This window comes from Plecotus auritus (genome assembly GCF_963455305.1).
Source record: "Plecotus auritus genome assembly, chromosome: 2".
Lineage (NCBI taxonomy): Eukaryota > Metazoa > Chordata > Mammalia > Chiroptera > Vespertilionidae > Plecotus > Plecotus auritus.
The window spans coordinates 172596653-172620112 of NC_137771.1; the positions used below are offsets into that span (position 1 = coordinate 172596653).

Here is a 23460-nt window from a genome sequence, read left to right on the forward strand (position 1 = left end):
AAGGCCTGATACATTATTCCTATCCAGTTGTTTAAATCTCTGTAATCATAACTACATACAGCCATCTGACTTCCTTGTATACTCTGAAAATACCTGATAACTGCCACCATTTAAGCATACAGCAAGTGAGTTTAGGGCAAAGTGATTTTTAAGCCATTTGACCAAAACACAGGAAAACAAATCCATTTTATTTATTTTCAGTAAGTTTAAATCCTTGAGGGGTACAGCATCTGGAGGGGGGAAAAGAAAATGTCATTAGGTGCATGTTATATATACAAATTTACAAATGTCATTAGTAACACAATATGGATAAATCTCCCATTGTCCCATTACTCATCTCTGAAAGGCATCCAATGACTTATGTAGGTAGGGGGAGGAACTAAGTTTTTATGGCCTTCAATTTTTAGGTGAAGATGTTTTAAGAAACATTCTGGGAACACCGAAAGTCCATTTAATTTTGCTTTTTCTAATGACAGTAAAAAAAGCTTCCTTTGATAAGAGACCTCAAACTGCTCACCAGGGTTCAAAAGTACCCCAAGTGACCCAAGACTATGACCATGGCTATTAAAAATAGATACTAACTGCTCTGACCGGTGCACTGAAAGGCTTTGGGTTCAATTCCTGGTTAAGGGCACAGACCTGGGCTTTAGGTTCATTCCCTGTTCCTGGTCGGGGTGCTGTCAGGGTGCATGAGGAGGGAGGCAACTAATGTTTCCCTGCCCTTGACCGGGAATCAAATCTGGGACCCTTCCGCAGGCCACTGCTCTATCCCCTGAGACAAACCAGCCAGGGCCAATGTTTCTCTCACTCTACCCCCACCCATCCACTCTGTCTAAAAGTAAGTATTCTATGGGCCCAGCCAGCATGGCTCAGTGGTTGAGCGTCGATCTATGAACCAGTTGGGGCACATGCTCAGTTTTCCTGCTTGATCCCCAGTGTGGGGTGTGCAGGAGGCAGCCAATCAATGATTCTCATCATTGATGTTTCTATCTCTCTCTCCCTCTCTGAAATCAATAAAAATATTTTTAAAAATCTGGTGAGGATTAACAAAAACAAACATCAGTTTTCCTCCACAAAATAAGACTAACATTACCTAATCTAATAAAACTGTCATGATGAAAATATTAATAATTATGCCAGGGAATGGTATGTTGATTTTTAATTTTCTAGCAACTATTTTAGTGTCCAATACATGTCTTTGCCAGGAATTTGTTCATTTATTTTATTTTACTGATCTTTTTTAGAGAGAGGAAAGGGAGGGGACACAGAAACATCTATCTACTGCCTCCTGCACATGCCCCAACCAGGGACAGAACCCCAAACCTGGGAATTAAACCCACTACCTTTTGGTGTCCCGAATGATGCTCCAACCAAATGAGCCACACCAGCCAGGGCAGAAAATTATTCATTTAAATATTATTCCCCTCCGCAAAGCTTCAGCAAAATCTGAAATCTAGGCACAATTCACTTGAAAATTTTGCCTTCACTTTCCTTCTAATGTCAAGAATCTTATGTTCCATAATACATTTACACAGGAGCCACTAATTTTGTAGCATAATCTTACTAATCACATTTTATAATCACAAAAGTTCTTAGAGACCAAAGTCTAACACCTTGAGCTTAGTTTGACTAAACAAGTATTTTGCTTATAATTGTACTTACTACACGGATTCTGTGTCCAATAGCCTTAGCAGGAAGGTTGCTTCGGAATTTAGCACGAACCATTCCACTGTTTCCATGAGCACGAGTTACCTTTCCCCAGATTACTCTGGTTTTATTTGGTTTGCCACCAGGAGTCACTGTGTTGCTGATTTTAAAAGGGAATACAAAAAAACCATGAGAACCCAGGCAATTAATACTATAATGTGGTACAAATTCAAAGTGACATATGACCAGAACTTAACCCTAGTTAACCACTTAAGTCATTACCTGAAAGCCTTCGGCATCATTCACTCAACAATACCTTTGTAACATACCTACTATATGCCAGACACAATGTAATTGTTTGGGATTTTGTAAAATACAGCAGTTTACAAAACATAAATCCCTTTCAGAGATTAACCAAGTATATAGCCTTCATTTATATGTAAGTAAAATATATAATGTAAGATGATAAGAGCTTTTGAAATATTGAGAAAGAATAAAGGAAAGGGGATCAAGTAGTTTGAGGTATTTGTGTGTATCAAATTTTAAAATCCGGAAGGCCTCACTAAGAAGGTAACAAAGACTGAGGAGGTGTGTGCTTTGCTTGTGAAAAGGCAGAAGAGACCAAGAGGTGAATCCCAGCTAGATGAAGAGTAGAAACAGAGTCTTGAAAGCATAGTCTTTTTTTAAAAAAATATATTTTATTGATTTTTTACAGAGAGAAAGGGAGAGGGATAGAGAGTTAGAAACATCTATGAGAGAGAAACATCAATCAGCTGCCTCCTGCACACCTATTGGATGTGCCCGCAACCAAGGTACATGCCCTTGACCAGAATCGAACCTGGGACCTTTCAGTCCGCAGGCCGAGGCTCTATCCACTGAGCCAAACCAGTTAGGGCGAAAACACAGTCTTTAATGACTTTGGCTTTTACTAATGACATGGGAGCTTGAACAATGTACAGATGACCTGACATAATTCAAAGGATCACTCTGATTGTAGGAGAAAAGGAGAACAAAGATGAAAGCATGTACTCAAGAGATTTTAATTGGTCTGTAATGGGCTTAAGAACCCAGGATAGAGAACCAAATGAATTAAGATACATGAAAAGCACTCTATAAAATCTTAATATCATAATATAAGGAGCTGGCTCCTTCCTTGAAATAATGAACAGCTGTTATTAACGGCAGAAGATACTTAAATACAACACTACCTTCAAAAGTAACATCCTTCTATAACCTATAACCTCCCATAAAGTTCCTAAAAGTCCCAAAGTAGAAGCCACAACAGTACCAATTTATTCCTGTTTGAATAGGGAAATGAGACAAATCTCAAATAACAACTCAATACGCATAACAATACTATAAACTTACTTCTTTGCTTTGTACACATAAGCACATCTCTTGCCTAGATAGAATTCTGTTTCATCTCGAGCATAAACACCTTCAATTTTAAGAAGAGCTGTGTGCTCCCTCTGGTTCCGGAGACCCCGCTTATAGCCAGCAAAAATGGCTTTGGACCACAGCCTAAGACACACAAAATATGTATCAACCACAAATTGCTGTAAGATCTCGTTTAAATTCAACAAACAACCAGTATGATTTGACCTGTAATGACCCCATCCACCAGTTATCTATAACAAACATCTAATCCCCCCCCGCACTAGTTTCAAGTTCACGTTTAGTTAGGTCCATGCCTAATAAACAAAAAACTACAAGAACAAAGCAATTATATTAAAAATGCATACCTTCCAGACATATTTGTCCTTATAGAAGTCCTGTTCCCAGCAGGCCTTAAACAAAAAGAATCGGTTTAAATTCTTGCAACGCACGTTCCCCGCCTAGTTCCTACTAGTTTCTTAAACCTGACGGCATTTCACGTTCAGAGCATTGGGAGACGTAATTCTGCTGTAACAAGACACTCCAACGTCAGAGGATGCCTGATAACTAAGTAAACTCCAAAATGAAAGTTGTAAGACGGTACACTTATAACCCCTAGAAAACTCCTAAAGGAAGTCCTAAGAAAACGCATGGCATGATCACTACAAAATAAAGATCAAGAAGTCAGAGAAGCACGGAGAAAACAAGTCTCTTAAGCAATGAATGGGAAAGAAAAACTGAGGATAGAGATTATAGACAAAGCCAGGTTTGCAGGGGGAGCAAATGGAAAGAACCCCGCCAAAAGCTGCCGCTGTCTCAAAAAGGTAAATGCAGATGATAAAGTGCATCTGTCTCATTTGGTACGAGCCCAGGAAGCAACTCTGACTACGGGAGCACCCTTTTCCCGGGCGTCAGGGGACCAGCGCCATCAGTCCCACATCTTCTCCATCCTGTCCTCCCTGTTGCTGGGACCCATCAAAATCAGTGCCTGGCAGAGCCTCCGTACCCCCGCAGTGCCTCTCGGAAAGATGTGGTGAAACCCACTCCAGTTATTTACTCCTAAAGTTCAGCAGCAGCGCTCCCACTCACCTCCACAGGGTCCAAGATGGCGGAAAAAGGAAGGCAAGGCCCCGCCGCGTGGCCTTGTGGGAGAAACACCTCTCCGCCCCGCCCTCAGTTTAGGCATCTTCCGCAACCGCCGAAAGAAAACACACATCGGGGAAATCGTTTTCTGACTAAAACAAGCCACATTTAAAAGCATTCTTACAATTCTGTCCCTATGTAATTTCATCTTTGTAAGCTGCAACGTGTATTATATTGGAACAGAGGGAGGCAGAGTTGTAGCCAGCTAAAGAGGAGAAACAACGGTCCCATAAAGCCCAGCGTTGCCATAGAAATATCGTGGTTTGGCTCAGGCGTCATCGGGTGCGGTAGGTGGAAAAAGTGAGGCCGGCTGGAGGACATCACCCCCGCTTCGGGAACCTCAGGTTTGATTCGCCAACGCGGGGGTATCTTTCGCTCTTACCACACAGGAGTGGGGCGAGCGGAGCCTCCGATCCTGGCCTAGAAGAGAAAGGCCGGTCGCACGAAGGGGGGAGCTCTTCTCTTTACCTTCCCCTTCTCTCCTTCCTCCTTCCTTCTGTACTCCTTTCTCTGTTTCCAGAAATGACTTAAGTTCTTACCTCGATCCTCTGTTTTGTCCCCGAGGGTAAGGAGGACTGTCGTAAAAAAAAGCCTTATTCCTTTTCAGGGAGAACTCAGCTGCCATGCAAACTGGGCGCCCTGTAATAGGTCTTCAGTAATTACTTGTAGAGACTCACTAGCATGATATAGATTAATGGACGTCGGAGATTTACATTTCCTAATTATCGCACATTTGTTTGGGTTACCCTTTGGATCCATTCATTTATCGAACCGTTTATTGAATGACTCCCATGTACCAAGCTTGGTTTTTGGCTCAGAGGATATTGCAGTAAACAAAACAACAGAAATCTGCCTTCATAGAGTTTACTTTCTAGTAGGGGGAGCAAAATATATTCTGAGTACATTTTAAATGTAACGCTGACCAGATTTGCTAATGGATAATAAATGAGAGAGAAAGAGTAAAGGATGACTCCAAAGTTTTATGTAATAGATGTATGTCAATAATATTTAAAGTCAGATCCTTATAAATGCATCAGGATAGAGTTTATGTACCTTTATGGCCCATTCCCCCCATCTAATTTTCTGTATCCCAGAAATATACTAGAAAGCCCACTATTAAGAATGTGCTAACAATTCCAGCATTAAATGTATTAGAAAAGTACTCCTCCGAGGAATTAACACATTGTGAGTTTGATTCCTTTGTTCATTCATTCTACAAATATTTATTGAACATAGTGCCTGAAACTTAGGATACAATAGTGAGCCTCCATGTCAGGGTTCCTGATCTCATGGAACTTAACAGTCTAGTGGGGGAAACGGACATAAACATTACAAAGTGTGACGAGAGCTCTGCAGAAAAATAAAAGTGCAGTCAATCCGTGCTTGCACAGAGGAATCGTGATCCAGCCTGATGGATGAGTAAGGGAAGGTGTCACTTGCAGAAGTGTCAGTCAAGGCATTTTTCAAACTGCAGGTGATCACCCATTAGATCTTGATTATAATCCTGATCTAAGGCACATGCAATAGAATAAAAAATATCAGAATGTATCACAAATGTTGCAGGTAAATTATTTTATAAAACTTTTTTTGTTATTTGCATGTATGTGTATTTACATATATACTGTATATAAAATGTATGTGTGTCATTGTAGGTCATTGTGTCACTGTTGTCCTGGAAAGAAAGGATTGGCAGAGTTGAAGAGAATTTAATAAGAAGTCTGCTTACAAAGGTGTCGGCAAGAGTGAAACTATAAGGGATAATGCATTCTCCAGGCACATGGGGAAGAAGTTACTTGAGCCCCCAAGAGAGAGCAATAAGGAGAGGATTGCCTGACAGGAGCCATGGCCTTTGATAGAGAAACAACCAACTAATGGTGGTCTGGAAGAGCGGAAGCTGGGGGAATAAAACGGGACCTTACAATCCTACTCTTTGGATCTCTTTTGAAATTTCCCACTGATGCATGATGCACTCCATGTGGATCAGAATCTCAGGGCACAGGAAATGATGGAGATTGAATTTAGAGGGGCAAAAGGCAGATACCTAGCAAAATGGCACTAATTTAAACTGCTACCTGACAGGACTTTATAAGATGAGAGGAAAAAAAAAAAAGACAGTGCCAGATAGATATGGAAAAGAACAGATCATGAAGGCCTTAGAGGCAAAGTTAAGAATTTTATTTTTTTTCCTAAGGCAGCGGTCAGCAAACCTCGGCTGGCGAGCCACATGTGGCTCTTTGGCCCTGTGAGTGTGGCTTTTCCACAAAATACCACGGCCTAGGCGAGTCTATTTTGAAGAAGTGGTGTTAGAAAAAGTTAAAGTTTAAAAAATTTGGCTCTCAAAAGAAATTTCAATTGTTGTACTGTTGATATTTGGCTCTGTTGACTAATGAGTTTGCCGACCACTGTCCTAAGGCAAAGGGAAACCATGGATGGGACATGATCAGGATTTTTTTTTATTATCTTTGTTATTAAAAATATTACCTATGTCCCCTTTTTTTCTCTTTTGACATCTTCTAGCCCGCACCCTCCTCCCTTGCCCCAGGCCTTCACCAAACTGTTTATTGTCTGTGCCCATGGGTTATACATATAAGTTCTTTGGTTCATCTCTTCCCACCCACTCACCTACCCCCGTCTTCACTTATGATCAGATTTTCAATTTTAAAAGATCTCTCATTTTAAAAAGATCACTTCCAGCCCAACTGGCAGCCAATCAATGATTCTCTCTCATTATTGGTGTTTCTTTTTTTTTTTTTTTTTTTTTTTTTTTTCAAATTTTTATTAAGGTATTATATGTGTACATATCTTACCATTGCCCCCCCACTCCCACCCCACTCCCATACATGCCCTCACCCCCCAATGTTTTGTATCCGTTGCTTACACTTATATACATGCATATAAGTCCTTCAGTTGATCTCTTATTTCCCCCACCTCTCCCTAACCTTACCACTGTAATTTGACAGTCTGTTTGATGCTTTACTGCCTCTGTAACTATTTTTTTGTTCATCAGTTTATAATGTTTTTCATTGTCCCCAAATGAGTGGGATCATGTGGTATTTTTCTTTCATTGACTGGCTTATTTCACTTAGCATAATGTTCTCTAATTCCATCCAAGTGCCTACAAATGGTAGTAATTCCTTCTTTTTTACGGCAGCATAGTATTCCATTGTGTAGATGTACCATAGTTTTCTGATCCAGTCATCTGCTGATGGGCATTTAGGCTGTTTCCAAATCTTAGCTATTGTAAATTGTGCTGCTATGAACATAGGGGTGCATATATCCTTTCTGATTGGTGTTTCTGGTTTCTTAGGATATATTCCTAGGAGTGGGATTACTGGGTCAAATGGGAGTTCCATTTTCAGTTTTTTGAGGAAACTCCATACTGTTCTCCACAGTGGCTGCACCAGTCTGCATTCCCACCAGCAGTGCACGAGGGTTCCTTTTTCTCCGCATCCTCGCCAACACTTGTCGTTTGTTGATTTGTTGATGATAGCCATTCTGACAGGTGTGAGATGGTATCGCATTGTTGTTTTGATTTGCATCTCTCGGATAATTAGTGACTTTGAGCATGTTTTCATGTGTCTCTTGGCCTTCCTTCTGTCTTCTTTCGAAAAGATTCTGTTTAGGTCCGTTGCCCATTTTTTTATTGGATCCTTTATCTTCCTTTTATTAAGTTGTATAAGCTGCCTGTAGATGTTGGAAATTAAACCTTTATCAGTGATACCATTTGCAAATATGTTCTCCCATACAGTGGTCTTTCTTGTTGTTTTGTTGATGGTTTCTTTTGCTGTGCAAAAGCTTTTTATTTTGATGTAGTCCCATTTGTTTATTTTCTGTTTGGCTTCCATTGCCCTAGGGGCAGTATCACTGAAAAAGTTCTTTTGGCATATGTCTGAGATTTTGCTGCCTGTGGATTCCTCTAGTATTTTTATGGTTTCCCGTCTTATATTTAAGTCCTGTACCCATTTTGAGTTTATTTTTGTGTATGGTGTAAGTTGGTGATCTAGTTTCATTTTTTTGCATGTATCTGTCCAATTTTCCCAACACCATTTATTAAAGAGACTGTCTTGACTCCATTGTATGCTCATGCCTCCTTTGTCAAATATTAAATGCGCATATTGGTTTGGGTCGATATCTGGATTCTCTATTCTGTTCCATTGATCTATATGTCTGTTCTTGTGCCAGTACCAGGCTGTTTTGAGGACAGTGGCTTTGTAATACAGCTTGAAATCTGGTATTGAGATCCCTCCTACTTTATTCTTCTTTCTCAGGATTGCTGTGGCTATTCGGGGTCTTTTTTTATTCCAGATGAATTTTTGGAGAGTTCTTTCTAGGTCTGTGAAATACGCCGTTGGTATTTTAATGGGGAGTGCATTGAATCTATAGATTGCTTTGGGTAGTATGGACATTTTAATGATGTTGATTCTACCAATCCATGAACATGGTATGTTCTTCCATCTGTTTACATCTTCCTCTATCTCTTTTTTCAGTGTCCTGTAGTTTTCCGCATATAGGTCTTTTACCTCCTTGGTTAGGTTTATTCCTAAGTATCTTAATTTTTTTGGTGCAATGGAAAATGGGATTGCTTTTTTAGTCTCTCTTTCTGTAAGTTCATTGTTGGTGTATAGAAATGCCATAGATTTCTTGGCATTAATTTTGTATCCTGCTACATTGCCGAATTCATTTATTAAGTCTGTTAGTTTTTTTATGGAGTCTTTCGGGTTTTTTATGTACAATATCATGTCATCTGCAAATAAGGACAGCTTTACTTCTTCTTTTCCAATTTGGATGCCTTTTATTTCTTCTTCTTGTCTAATTGCAGTGGCTAATACTTCCAGTACTATGTCAAACAGGAGTGGTGAGAGTGGGCATCCCTGTCTTGTTCCTGTTCTTAGGGGAAATGGTTTTAGTTTTTGCCCATTGAGTATGATGTTAGCTGTGGGTTTATCATATATAGCTTTTATTATGTTGAGGTATGATCCTTCTATTCCCACCTTGTTGAGAGTTTTTATCAAGAAAGGGTGTTGGATTTTGTCAAATGCTTTTTCTGCATCAATTGATATGACTATGTGATTTTTATCTCTCAATTTGTTTATGTGATGTATCACATTTATTGATTTGCGGATATTGAACCATCCTTGCATTCCTGGGATAAATCCTACTTGGTCATGGTGTATGATCTTTCTGATGTACTGCTGGATCCTATTTGCTAGAATTTTATTGAGGATTTTGGCATCTACATTCATGAGGGATATTGGCCTGTAATTCTCCTTCATTGTGTTGTCTTTATCTGGTTTTGGTATTAGGGTGATGCTGGCTTCATAGAAGGAGCTTGGAAGTGTTCCTTCCTCTTGAATTTTTTGGAATAGTCTGAGGAGGATAGGTTTTAGTTCTTCCTTGAATGTTTGGTAGAACTCTCCTGTGAAGCCGTCTGGCCCCGGGCTTTTGTTTGCCGGAAGCTCTTTGATGACTGCTTCAATTTCTTCCATAGTTACTGGCATGTTGAGCTGTTTAGATTCTTCCTGATTGAGTTTTGGAAGGTTATATTTTTCTAGGAATATGTCCATTTCCTCCAGGTTGTCCAGTTTGTTGGAATAGAGTTGTTCGTAGTATTTTTTAACAATCCTTTGTATTTCAGCGGGATCTGTTGTTATTTCACCTCTTTCATTTCTGATCTTGTTTATTTGGGTCCTCTCTCTTTGCTTCTTGGTGAGCCTGGCTAGAGGTTCATCAATCTTGTTTATCCTTTCAAAGAACCAGCTCTTGGTCTTGTTGATCTTTTGAATTGTTTCTTTGGTCTCTATGTCGTTTATCTGTGCTCTGATCTTTATTATTTCCTTCCTTCTGCTTACACTGGGCTTTTCTTGTTGCTCTTTTTCTAACTCTTTGAGTTGTTGGGTTAGGTAATTTATTACCCCTGTTTCTTGTTTTTTGCAGTAGGCTTGTAGAGCTATGAACTTCCCTCTCAAGACTGCTTTCGCTGTGTCCCATAGATTTTGGATTGTAGTGTTTTCATTGTCATTTGTTGTCATGATGTTTTTTATTTCTTCTTTGATCTCTCTGGTAACCCAGTCATGGTTTAATAGCATGCTGTTTAGTCTCCATGTGTTTGATTTCTTTGGGTTGTTTTTATTGTAGTTGATTTCCAGTTTTATGCCACTGTGGTCTGAGAAGATGCTTGATATGATTTCTATCTTCTTGAATTTGAAGAGACTTTGCCTGTGTCCCAACATATGGTCTATCTTTGAAAATGACCCATGTGCACTTGAGAAGAATGTATATTCTGTGGCTTTGGGGTGAAATGTTCTGAAGATGTCAATTAATTCCATCTGGTCTAGTGAGTCATTTAGGATTGATGTTTCTTTGCTGATGTTTTGTTTAGAGGATTTGTCCAATGGTGATAGTGGGGTATTAAAGTCTCCTACTATGATTGTATTGCTGTCAATCTCTCCCTTGATATCCTCCAGGAGTTTTTTTATGTATTTGGGTGCTCCTGTATTGGGTGCATATATGTTTACCAGAGTTATTTCTTCTTGTTGGATTGCTCCCTTTAGTATTATGAAATGGCCTTCCTTATCTCTTGTTATGTCCTTCAGTTTGAGATCTAATTTGTCAGAAATAAGTATTGCTACCCCAGCTTTTTTTTCAGTTCCATTTGCCTGGAAAACCTTTTTCCATCCCTTCACCCTCAGTCTGTGTGCGTCTTTTTTTCTGAGGTGGGTTTCTTGTAGACAGCAGATATATGGGTCGTGTTTTCTTATCCAATCCGTTACCCTATGTCTTTTGATTGGGGCATTTAATCCATTTACATTTAAAGTTATTATTGATAGGTACTTATTTGTCGCCATTCCTATTCTTTACCCCTGTGTTACTTCTTCACTTCCTATTTCTTTTTTTTTTACAGCAGACCCTTTAGCATTTCTTGCATTGCTGGTTTGGTGGTAATAAATTCCCTTAGTCCTTTTTTGTCTGTGAAGCTCCTGATTTCACCTTCAATTTTGATTGACAGCCTTGCTGGGTACAGTATTCTTGGATTCAGACCCTTCCTTTGCATGACTTTGTATATTTCATTCCATTCCCTTCTGGCCTGATGAGTTTCTGTTGAGAAATCAGTTGCTAGTCTGATGGGGGTTCCTTTGTATGTAACTTTCTGTCTCTCTCTTGCTGCTTTTAAGATTCTTACTTTGTCGTTGTTGTTTGCCAATTTAATTATAATGTGCCTTGGCGTCGGTCTTTTGGGATTCATTTTGCTTGGGACTCTGTGAGCTTCTTGGATTTGTGTGTGTTTTTTCTTCCCTATATCTGGGAAATTTTCTGTCATTATTTCTTCAAAGAGGTTTTCTATTCCTTGCTCAGCTTCCTTTCCTTCTGGAACCCCTATTATGCGGATGTTGTTTTGTTTCGTGTTGTCCCAAAGTTCCCTTAGACTCTCCTCTTGCCTTTTAATTTTTTTTTCTAGAAGTTGCTTTTCTTGGGTATTTTTTTCCATCTTGTCTTCTAGCTCACTGATGCGGTCCTCTGCTTCTTCTAGTCTACTCTTGATGCTTTCTATTGAGTTCTTTACAGCAGCGATGTCATTTTTCATTTCTTCTTGGTTCTTCTTCATTTCCTCTTGGTTCTTGCTCATATTGTCGAATTTGTCTTCCATTCTTTTCAGCCACCTTATGACCATTTCTCTGAATTCTTTTTCTGGAAGGTTGCTTGCCTCCATTTCGTTTACTTCCTTTTCTGGTGATGCCTGCTTTTCTTTCATATGCGGGCTGCCTCTTTGTCTCCCCATGGTCTCTCTTCTCTGGGTGTCTGGTTATGTAGTTCTCTCTCTCCTGGGTTGATTTAAAGGCACAAAATACAGCACTACCAGGTACAACTCACAAGGCACTGAACAGGAATGTATTCACGATATTAATAACCTCCAATAAAGGTGACCACCAGAAAAAGGCAAATTAGGTGATAGGAGAGAAAGAAGAAGAGGAAAAAAGAAAGAAAGAAAGAAAGAAAGAAAAAAGGAGTGTGAAAATGAAATTGGGAAAAGGGAAAGTAAAGAGAAGAAAAAAAAGAAAAAAAAAAAGTAAGAGAGACAAGAAAGTGACTAAGAGAGATAGGGGAACAGACTATATATATTGGGGATAAAACTCCAATAGAACAATCACTAATCCCAGCAAATGCCAGCAACAAGTGCCTGGGGATTAGTACAAACTACAACACCAACTAATATGGAGTGAGGCAAGGGAAAGCTGAAGCACAAAACAAACAAAAAAATAAACAAAAGAAGAATAAGCAAAACAATCTCACAAAAAAGCATAAAAATTGGATATAATCTACATTCAAGCAAACAACAACAAAGGGACAGAGAGAAGGACAAGTTTATGGATAGCTCAGACAGCGAAGGGAGAGGTGTATGTGGACTTGGAGCAGGGGATTGGAGATTAGATATGTAAGTAGGGTGAAATTTTAACAAGGGGTAAACAGAAAGAATAGGGAGAATCTAAAGCAGTAAAAGGGTAAGATAAACAGGACACTGAAAAGGGGGAGGTTAGGAGGAGAGTGATGGCCTAAAGGTAGAGGTGAGATAGAGTAAAACGATGCTAAAGGAAAGATAGAAATAGAATGTAGAACCCTAATCCCAAAATAAAATGAAGAGAAAATAAAATGACACTTAAAAAAAAAAAAAAAAAAAAAAAGATAAAATAGCAGTAGTAATAATACGGATTGAAAATAAAAATGTAATAATTAAAAAGGTAAAATCAAGTGATGAAAAAAGAGAAAAAAAAGTTTCTTGATTAAAAGATGCAAAAAATGAAAATAAAAAAGAATAAAAAAAAAAATAAAAAAATAAAAGGTAAAAATAAAATGTGAAGTAGTGAAGGTCATTCACTTCCTCTGTTTTTCTGTTTGGCACGCCTGTTTCTCAGTCCAGACAGTATTGCAGTTCCCTGCGATCCACTGCTCTTCGGTGTTGTAAGCCAGTCCTGATTTTAAGCAGGCGGTGTGTCTTAATTTCTCGTATTCCTTTATTTTTGATTACACAAGAGTCAATTTGTGATTCAGCCCCTGGGTGGCAGTGTTTCTGGATTAACTTCCGGGTCTATCTATGGCCTCTCTAGGCAGTGTTAGAGCCTTCTTTCCCGCACTCGCCACTGGCCTGTGGGAGTGGTCTGCCTCAGAGCTGACTCTCTGATGGTCACGCCCAGCTCCGATCCCCAGGTTCCAGAAAAACAACCTTCCCCTGCAGTCTCCCAGGGTGTCCCCAACTGGGTGATCCTATGTATTGGGCTTAGTAATCAGAGGCAAGAATTTCAAGAGGAAAAAGCTCAGTTGTGCGAACTCCGGGACTCCGCGTAAGCCCAGGCACCCAGGGAACGCAGGGGCTGCGCGTAAGTCTGGACTGCCTGAAATTCTTAGGGTGAACCTGCTCTTCAGATCAAAATGGGTTGCTTTTTAGAGTGCCCTTCTCTTAGCAGCTCTGAGGACCCCCTTCCACAATCACAGATCACGCCAGCCCCTACAGCCACGGATTTTTCTAGGCACAGACTTCCCTGGTCCTCCAGCTCCCGCAAAACGCGCGTTCCTCTCTCCCTCCGGGACCAGAGACCTCACCTTATCCCAGGCGAAATCTGACCTTTCCGTGGTGGAGTGTAGAGCTCCTCTGAACCCGTGTGCTTGCGCCAGTTGGGGAGCGTTGTTCTGGGGCTCGCAGCTGTTCCTGGGGTGCCGCAGTTGTGGATTCTCAGGCTTCAGATAAGCTCCACTTTCCGGATCAAGATGGCGCAGACTCCGCGTCCAAGCCCGCAGCTCCGGGAGGGGACCCAGCCGCAGTTGGTGCTGCCAGGTCAGGGGAACCCCGTTCAGCAGTCCCCCACCTCCTTCTGGAATTCAGCTGTCTCCCAACCGGCCAACAAACACTCCTTGTGCGACCCTCAGCTGTTCTTTCTTTCTGCTCCGGGACAAGGCTCGGAACACGTCTGTCTATTCCGCCGCCATTATTCCCTCCCTATTGGTGTTTCTTTTTCTCCCTCACCCTCCCTCTCCAAAATCAATAAAATATATTTTGAATATATAGAGAAAGATCATTTCCGGCCTGGCTGGTGTGGCTCAGTGGTTGAGCATTGACCCAGAAACCAAGAGGGATTCAGGAACCAAGAGGTCACTGGTTTGATCCCTGGTCAGGGCACATTGCCCAGATTGTGGGCCCAATCTCCAGTAGGGGGCATGCAGAGGCCGCCAGTTGATGGTTCTCTCTCATCGATGTTTACTTCTCCCTCGCTCTAGTAATCAATTAAAAGTATATTAAATAAAAAAGACCACTTCCAATTTGGAGGCAGTTAGGGTAGTTCAAGCAAGAAACAACATGGTCTAGCATGGTGTTAGAGAATATGGAAATATTATGTAAAATTCACAGGACTTGGTGTGTTTTAGATTGGAGGATGCTGATGTCAAGATGAAGGAGGAAGCAGGAATGACTCCTGGGTTTCTATCACTGAGGAATGAGAAGCTAGAACAGAACAAAAGTACTGGATACTGTATAAGCATAGCTCTATCTTACCTATATGAAGCACATGGACCTAGGCCCCAAGTTGAAAAAAATGGAAAAATAAATAACACAACAAAAGAACAAAATCTTATTAACACCATGCTACTTCCTCCTAAGACTGCCCTTGCACCAGAAAATTTGGCTAGTTTTGAGTATGGTTGTTTCAAAATTTACATAAACATTCTGATTCATATGTTAGAATTTTTGCATACGAGATTTTTGTTGTGTGAGGCATTTGTACCACCCTTCTTAGGATCACTTTTTGTGTGAAAACCACACTGGACACTTACCATTCACTATTCATTCACTATAGAGCAAAATTCTCCATAGAAAATTTAAAGCTCTTTTAAGCAGAAAGGACTCTGGTTTACCGAGGAGGGTTAACATCTTGGTAGCTGTGATTTTTAGGATAAATAAAATTTTTTTAAGTGTAGTCTCGAGTGTTCTTTAAGTCCAGATGGAATCAACTCTGCTGTCTGACAGGTCAGAGGAAAGATTAATTAAATATTTTAGTAATCAGGGTAACAGAAAAGTAAATCTATTTTATAGAGATTACCAATTAAAAAATCAGAATATAATAAAAAGTATGAAAACCATGTTGGATATTAATTTACCTTAAGAGACTCAAAGATTGTATTTACCTGTTGATAATTAAGCTGGTGACCTAGTAGATCTGCACCACATGATGGTTCTTCCATCTCTAAAACTTATAATAGCAAAAAGATGGGATAAACTACAGCTCTTATAATTCTTTAATTTTCTCGGAATGGAAGAGCATAGAAAAAACTTAAATGTCATTCAATACTCAAACTAACCTCAATGTTTTCTTCCCATTTTAGCTGACTTCATTTTTGTGAGATTATACATGTACCTTGGAAGTTAACAAAGCTAACTTAAGAAGAATGGAAGCGTATGTTCAAAATTTCAGTTTATTTTGTGTGTATTTATTTATTTAAATTGTCCCTTACATAAAATTTCTGTGGATTATTTATCTGTTGTTATGTAACAAATTACTCCAAAACTTATCTACTTAAAATATAAACATTATTTCACACAGTTTTTGTGGGTCAGGAATTTTGGAGCTGGATGGTTCTAGGTTGGGGTCCCTCAAAAGGTTGAAGTTAGCCAATCCTGCAGTCATCTGAAGACTTGACTGAGGCTGGAGGATCCTCTCCCAGGATGTCTCATTTATAGGGCTGGCATGTTGATGCTGGCTGTTGGCAGGAGGCCTTAGTTCCTCACCCTCATGAACCTATCCACAGAGCCGCTTAAGTGTCTCCATGTCAAGGCAGCTGGTTTTCCACAGTGTGAGAGATACAAGAGCACATGGGAGAAGCTGCAACGTCTTTTATTGATTTTAGAGAGAGAAAAACATTGATTTGTTTTCCCACTTATTTATGCATTCATTGGTTGATTTTTGTATGTGCCCTAACCAGGGATCAAACTGCAACCTTGGTGTATCGGGAGGATGCTCTAACCAACTGAGCTACTGGGCCAGGGCCTGCACCTGCCTGCACCTAGCCTTTTATAACCTAGCCTTGGACCCCACAATATTCTTTTAGTTACATAGGTTAGTTAGTACTATTCAATGTGGGGGGATTACAAAAGGGCATGAAGGTGAGAAACATGGGCCACCTTGGAAACTGGCTACCACATTCTGTTTTTCACTAATCATGAGGCACTTTTGGTTTGTAGCATCTAAAGATGTTGCTAGAAAAAAAGTTAATTCAAATTGGTTAAGCATAGCCAAATTGCATGGACCGTATAACTTTGTTAAACACTAAGTTGCTTGCTTATAGTTGGTTAAAGTGTTACTGAGGTATTTAGCAGAATCACGTGCAAAACTACTTTTGTTCACCTTGGTTATAGGACAATATAGACTTCATAGGAGCCAATCTACATGCTACCTGTGCTTTTGAGTTTAACTTTAAAACATTTGGTGGCTGACTTACTTTTTTTCTTTATTTTTTCTATAGAAGCGAGCTGGAAGCCTCAAATCTTTCTTCAAAAACTTGGCAACCTGAGGTGACGGTGTCAGTGACAGGCAAACCACCTAGTGTAGTAGTAGAAGAAGAAGAAGCAGCTCAAGAAGCAGACGTAGAAGTCATCCCAGAAATCATAGAGGCACTCTCCATTCTAGATGTACTGAGGATCTGTGCTGTTCTCGAAGACACCACAGACCAGCTCTCTATTCTAAACTATATCATGCCAGTTCCGTACGAAAGAAGACAAAGCAGCACCATGGTATATGTCATTGAATCTATTTTTTCTTTTTATTTCTCCATTTACAGTGTCTATGTCATTACATTTAATATGGGAAGTAGCATCTTTTTCTCCGATAAGGGCTATAATAATAACCTGAAATACGGACTCTCAGTTGGAGTGAAATAGCCATATCTCAAGGTTCATTACCAGCCAGAATATCCTTTTCTTCCAGTATGCTGGCATTATTCAAAAGGCCTGTAGTTAAATAGGTATAAGTACAGTATGTGCACTGAGATCAGACAAATTACTGAGTTGTCCCATTTATATATCTCAGCTGCTAAAAGCTAACTGAACACTAGGTGGAGGAAATTCAACTGCTGGACCCTCTAAACATTGCTTTAATCATTTAAAATGACTTGGTTGTCATTTCAGAATATATTGTAATCTGCCCTTCTGAATATCTGCCACATTATTGTGTCAGTCATTACATTTTCAGTGATGCTGTGGACTACTCAAAGCACGTATTTAGTTATCAAAAAATTCAACGTGGTAGTGTACAAAAGATTTATAAGTTATTTAACTCTTGTTAATTTTAATAACTTAGGTTGTACATATACAATAAAAATTTTAAATACAAATACATATTTATTGGTAGCTGGCGATTGGTGGAGAAAGCAGCAGCTGTCCCAGTGGAGGCAACGATGGGGCAGTCTCAGGGAGTCAGGACCAGCTGGAACGCGTCACCCCCTGGCACTGCGGTGATCACTCACCTTCCCTGCATGTTGCCCTGCACTGCTGTGGCCAGCGGGGAACCATGGCCCTGCTCGTCATGCTTCTGTCCTTGGTGGCGGGTGTTTTGGGGAATGAGTTTAGTATATTAAGATCACCAGAGTATGTTGTTTTCCGCAATGGAAATTGGTCTATACCAGGAGAGCGAATCCCAGACGTGGCTGCATTAGCCATGGGCTTCTCTGTGGAAGAAGAACTTTCTTGGCCTGGACTTGCTGTGGGTAACCTATTCCATCGTCCTCAGGCTACTGTTATGGTGATAGTGAAGGGAGTGGACAAACTCGCTCTACCCCCAGGCAGTGTCATTTCCTACCCTTTGGAGAATGCAGTTCCTTTTAGTCTTGACAGTGTTGCAAATTCCATTCATTCCTTCTTTTCTCAAGAAACTCCTGTAGTTTTGCATTTGGCTCCCAGTGAGGAAAGAGTGTATATGGTGGGGAAGGCCAACTCAGTTTTTGAAGATCTTTCAGTAACGTTAGGACAGCTCCGCAATCGCCTGTTTCAAGAAAACTCTGTTCTTAATTCATTTCCCCTCAATTCTCTGAGTAGTAACAATGAAGTTGATCTGCTCTTTCTTTCTGAACTGCAAGTTCTGTGTGATATTTCAAGTTTGCTGTCTCGACATAAGCATCTAGCCAAGGATCATTCTCCTGATATATATTCACTGGAACTGGCAGGTTTGGATGAAATTGGGAAACATTACGGAGAAGATTCTGAGCAATTCAGAGATGCTTCTAAGGTCCTTGTTGATGCTCTGCAAAAGTTTGCAGATGGCATGTATAGTCTTTATGATGGGAATGCAGTGGTAGAGCTAGTGACTGTCAGATCATACGACACATCACTTGTGAGGAAGACAAGGACTATCCTTGAGACAAAACAAGAGAAGAATCCATCGAGTCCCTATAACCTTGCATATAAGTATAATTTTGAGTATGCAGTGGTTTTCAACATGATACTTTGGGTAACGATCTCCTTGGCCTTGGCTGTGATTATCACCTCTTACAATATTTGGAACATGGATCCTGGATATGATAGCATCATTTATAGGATGACAAACCAGAAGATTCGAGTGGATTGAACTTTCTTTATGCCAAAATTACAAAAGGGGTTTGGAAATTGGCTGTTTTGTGAAAATAAATTAGTGTAATTTAAAGTAGATAGTATACTTTAAATTTTTTTAAAAAAGCAAACTTTGTTGTCTATTTTGTGTGTACCTGTGAAGTTGTTTTAGAGTAAAGTATATTGACATGAATTGATTTGTGTGATAGATTTCATAATATGCTCAAATATTATTAATTATAATTGCATCCCATTTAGTATTTGAATATAATGCACTGAAATAAATGTAAAACATTTAGAATAGTTTGTGTAATTTATGTTGAGAAAAAGCACTGGATTTATTAGAGAAACTTTTAAATGCTCAACTTCCTTACACACGATAGATGAAAGTTATATTTGGGTTGTTATATACTATAAGCAATGGCTTATTTTGATGTTAATATTTCTGAAGCAAGAGAAAAGGTTTTAAACTTTAGAGCAGCCCTAAACTATGAAAGGGCATGTACAGTCACTTAGATTTGGAACTGCATCTGATTGACAGAGGATAGCTGTTTCTTAACTTACTCTGAAAATTTGGTGATCCACATTTGGTCTAATGTGGATATTAAAAATACTCAGTGATCTAAGAAGAAACTAGCTTTGTGGAGTTATAAATACTTGTAGTTATACACACAAAAACATATTGAGGGAACATCTTCGGCCATGAATATATAGTCTTTTAGTTTGCTAGCCAGTGTGGCTCGGTTGGAGCATCGTTTGGTACACCGAAAGATTTCAGATTCAATTACTGGTCAGGGCACATACCCGGGTTGCAAGTTCAAACCCCTGTTGCGGTGTGTGCAAGAGGCAGCCAGTCAATGTTTCGTTTCTTTTTTTTTTTTTTTTAATATATTTTATTGACATTTTACAGAGAGGAAGGGAGAGGGATAGAGAGCTAGAAACATCGATGAGAGAGAAACATCGATCAGCTGCCTCCTGCACACCTCCCACTGGGGATGTGCCCGCAACCAAGGTACATGCCCTTGACCGGAATCGAACCCAGGACCCTTCAGTCTGCAGGCCGACGCTCTATCCACTGAGCCAAACCGGTTTCGGCCAATGTTTCTTTCTTGAATTGATGTTCCTCTCTGTCTCCCACTCCCTTCCTCTCTTTCTAAAATCAATAAGAAAGCATATCCTCGGTTGAGTATTAAAAAAACAAACGTTAAAAAAATCTTTTTCAGTAACTGTAGTTTGTATCATTATAGAATATTAAGTGTAAATAGATGCTCCCTATTTCCCATGTGGAAGTGGACCAATGTCTATAAAGAGCAACAAATAAAGTTAGTAATGATTCCAAACAAAAAATAATCCACATACATCTTCATTAAGTTTAGCAAAATTAACATTATATAATTTGTACAAAATATATTCTTCGTATTTTTTTTTTGTACACAATATATTCTTATTTCTGACAAATGAAAATTGCTTTAAGCCCTGGCCAGGTAGCTCAGTTGGTTAGAGCATGGTCCCAACATGCCAAGGTTGCGGGTTTGATCCTGGGTCAGGGCACATACAAGGAGCAACCAATGAATGCATCAATAAGTGGAACAACAAATCAATGTTTCTTTCTCTCAAATCAATAAATACAAAAAGAAGAATAAAATTGCTACATAATGAGAAGGTAAATTGCTTTCTATGTCTAACTGAAAAAGAAGTCCATATTTATTGTGACTAGATAAAGTTCCCTTTAATTGCTCCTTATAATTTAAAAATTATTATATGTATAATCTGGGTTTGTAAAGCTTTTTTTAAAGTTTAAAACTTTTCATATAAGCATATTGTCCATGGACATGGACAATAGAGTGGTGAAGGCCTGGAGTGGGGGTGGGGAGGGCGGCTAGTTGGGGTTAATGGGAGGTGGGGAAGGGGGACATATGTAATACTTTCAACAATAAAGACTTAAAAGATAAAATGAAATAAAGTTTAAAAGTTTAGCCCTAACTGGTTTGGCTCAGTGGATAGAGTGTTGGCCTGTGGACTGAAGGGTCCCGGGTTCGATTCAGGTCAAGGGCTCATGCCTGGGTTGCGGGCTCCATCCTCAGTAGGGGGCTTGCAGGAGGCAGCCAACCAATGATTCTCATCATTGATGTTTCTGTCTCTCCCTCTCTGAAGTTAATAAAAACATATTTTTTAAAAAAATTTACACAGGCCGAAACCGGTCGGCCTGCGGACTGAAGGGTCCCGGGTTCGATTCCGGTCAGGGGCATGTATCTTGGTTGCGGGCACGTCCCCAGTGGGAGGTGTGCAGGAGGCAGCTGATCGATGTTTCTCTCTCATCGATGTTTCTAACTCTCTATCCCTCTCCCTTCCTCTCTGTAAAACATCAATAAAATATATTTAAAAAAAAAATTTACACAGGATTTTAATAGAACACTGGATTTGGAGTCAAGGAAACCTTTGCAGTTTAGTTGTGTGCTGTGAACAATTCATTTCACTTTCTTGGTCTTAGTTTTTTCATTTGTAAATTGTGATGGAGTTTTAAGTAAATGATCTATATGGTCCCTTCCAATGCTAAAATTCTATGAGTTTGGGGGTAATTTTAAAATGACCATAATAGATATTAATAGGTATTTTATAACAAATTAATTTCCTTATCAATTTATGAATGGCAGAGATTAGAAACCCAAGAACTAAGCCTTTCAATGCATGTAAAAGAATACTCTGGTTCAAGAATTAAGATAGTTACAAGTAGTACAGAGGAGACTAGTGTTTCCTTCCTACTTACTGTCTCCTTCAGTAAAAAATAGCCCTGGCCCGTGTTCTCAGTGGTTAGAGCCTCAGCCCATGGGGAATCTTGAGTTCGATTCCCCATCAAGGGCACATACCTGGGTTTCAGGTTCAATTTCCAGCCCTGGTCAGGGTGAATGCGGGAGAGAACCAATCGATGTATCCTCTCTCTCTCTCTCGCATCCCTAAACCCTCCCTTCTTTCCACTCTTAAAAAATAAATAGAAAAAATATCCTCAGGTGAGCATTAACAAAAACCAAAAAAAAAGATAATCAGTTAAGATGAAGTCTTATTATACATAACGATACTATCAGGCATAAAAAAAAAAAAAGGTAATTTGCCATCATAGAAATTAAGAAAGAATGAAAAACACAAATTTATAAACAGCCTTCAGCAGCAGTCACCACTTCAGTAAATAAAAGAACACAACTTTTGAGCTGTTTTATTCTGGCTAATAATGATCTTCACCCACAAAGTTTTCTGACTTAACAGAGGTTCTGCTTATGATTTTATAGAAGTATAAATAATAAAGGTTTGCTTGGCTGGTGTGGCTAGTGATTGAGCATTGACCTATGAACCAAGAGGTCACAGTTTGATTCCTGGTCAGGGCACATACCTGGGTTGTGTGGGCTCAATCCCTACTGTGGGGCATGCAGTAGGCAGCTTATCAATGATTCTCATCATTGATGTTTCTCTCCCTCTTCCTATCTCTGAAATGAATAAAAATATATTTTTAAAAAATAATGGATCTCTTAAAATAATGTTTTGTTTTTACTTCATAGTACTATAGTTGTTCAGTTTCATAAATGTTACTATGTCATTACCCTATATGGCATAGGATATACATTTTAAAATCTTAGTATGTATGTGGATTTTTTTCCTCCAAAGACTTCACATTGTTTAGCCTTATAACAACCTGGAGTTGAAAGGTTAGTTAACATTATCCCATTTTTATAGATAATGACATCTCCAAGTAGATTTTTTTTTCATTTGTTTGAAACATGGAATGGAATGATGAAACTATACTAATATACCAGGCTCTATCAGAAGCGAAGTAATGGACCTAAATTTGGAAAGAGACCCCTTGCAGGAAATACTGTTTTTCTTTTTCCTTATAGTCTAATGCCCTATCTTGTACATAATGTATGCTATATAAAAATCTTTATTTGTGACTGGACTAGATAGAACACTTAGCTCGTTCCTTACAGTTCTCTTCTAGAAATTCCTATTTCTATTAATCAGTAAATCAGTTTGACACATCTGCTTCCTTGTCCAGATGCCTATGCATAAAGGAAGAGGCAAAATAGGGCAACCAGAAAACCAGAGCTTCTTAGGCCTACATTTCCCCTTTCTTTCCTAGACAAAGAGGAGGTTAAAAATGTAGGCGGAGGCCCTTGTGCAGCTTTGTTCTTTGCTCTTTGAAAATCTGTGTTACATAAAACATCATTTATTGTTTTTAGAAGAAAAACAATGAAATGAATTTAGAAGAAAAAAGCCCAGAAAACCCTCCATCGGTCCCGAAAATGTCTAAAGAAGAACCCAAGTTGCCAGAAATCAGACAAGGAGGCCAATTTGCCAACGAATTTAACAAAGTTCAAGATCTTGTCCTCCAATCACCTGCAAGGCAGTCCGTAGTTTCTACAGAGACACTGAAAAAAATTCAGAATGATAGGTAAGGAAGTTGAGCATATTTGGAAGTGTACGTGTATTCCTGGGTGGATAAAGAATGAATGCCAGGGTGGCTGGCTGCCCGCTTCCCTTCGGGATAGTCCTTGTATTTAAAGTGAGTGCTGATAATAGAATTAGTTTAAGATTGCCTAGAGGAAGTGTGGTACAATGGAAAGTATAGGAGCTTTAGGATCTGAAGCAAGTATTGAGTATTTGTTTGCAATATTTAAAAATGAGAATAACTTTGCAACATTAGTGTGAGGATTAGAAATGAGGCT

At 39.4% G+C, this 23460-nt stretch overlaps 2 protein-coding genes across 9 annotated transcripts in view; one reads left to right on the forward strand and one right to left on the reverse strand.

The window, feature by feature from the left end:
• Positions 1-167: 167 nt before the first annotated feature.
• On the reverse strand, positions 168-4256 carry RPL35A (ribosomal protein L35a). Of its 2 annotated transcripts, none has more exons than XM_080656665.1 (5): positions 4111-4256; positions 3390-3434; positions 3016-3168; positions 1663-1807; positions 168-230 (listed from the first exon to the last, which is right to left on the reverse strand). In XM_080656665.1, the coding sequence occupies exons 2-5, from the start codon at positions 3398-3400 to the stop codon at positions 207-209; spliced, it is 333 nt and encodes a 110-aa protein (XP_080512791.1). In that variant the 5' UTR covers positions 3401-3434; positions 4111-4256; the 3' UTR covers positions 168-206. The 2 variants fall into 2 exon arrangements, with proteins under 2 accessions (XP_080512791.1, XP_080512790.1); XM_080656664.1 differs by having other exon boundaries at positions 4028-4122.
• Positions 4257-4363: 107 nt separating this feature from the next.
• The window catches only part of DRC9 (dynein regulatory complex subunit 9), a 54580-nt gene continuing 35483 nt past the window's right edge, over positions 4364-23460 (forward strand). The window contains exons 1-5 of one of the 7 annotated variants that reach the window (XM_080656654.1): positions 4384-4508; positions 5817-5894; positions 15532-15602; positions 16669-16936; positions 22975-23186. In XM_080656654.1, coding sequence (XP_080512780.1) covers positions 15595-15602; positions 16669-16936; positions 22975-23186 — 488 coding nt within the window. In that variant the 5' untranslated portion in view covers positions 4384-4508; positions 5817-5894; positions 15532-15594. Of the gene's footprint in view, positions 4509-5816; positions 5895-15531; positions 15603-16668; positions 16937-17552; positions 20596-22974; positions 23187-23460 lie in introns of those variants that run through there. The other 6 variants (XM_080656652.1, XM_080656653.1, XM_080656655.1 and 3 more) reach the window with 6 other exon arrangements.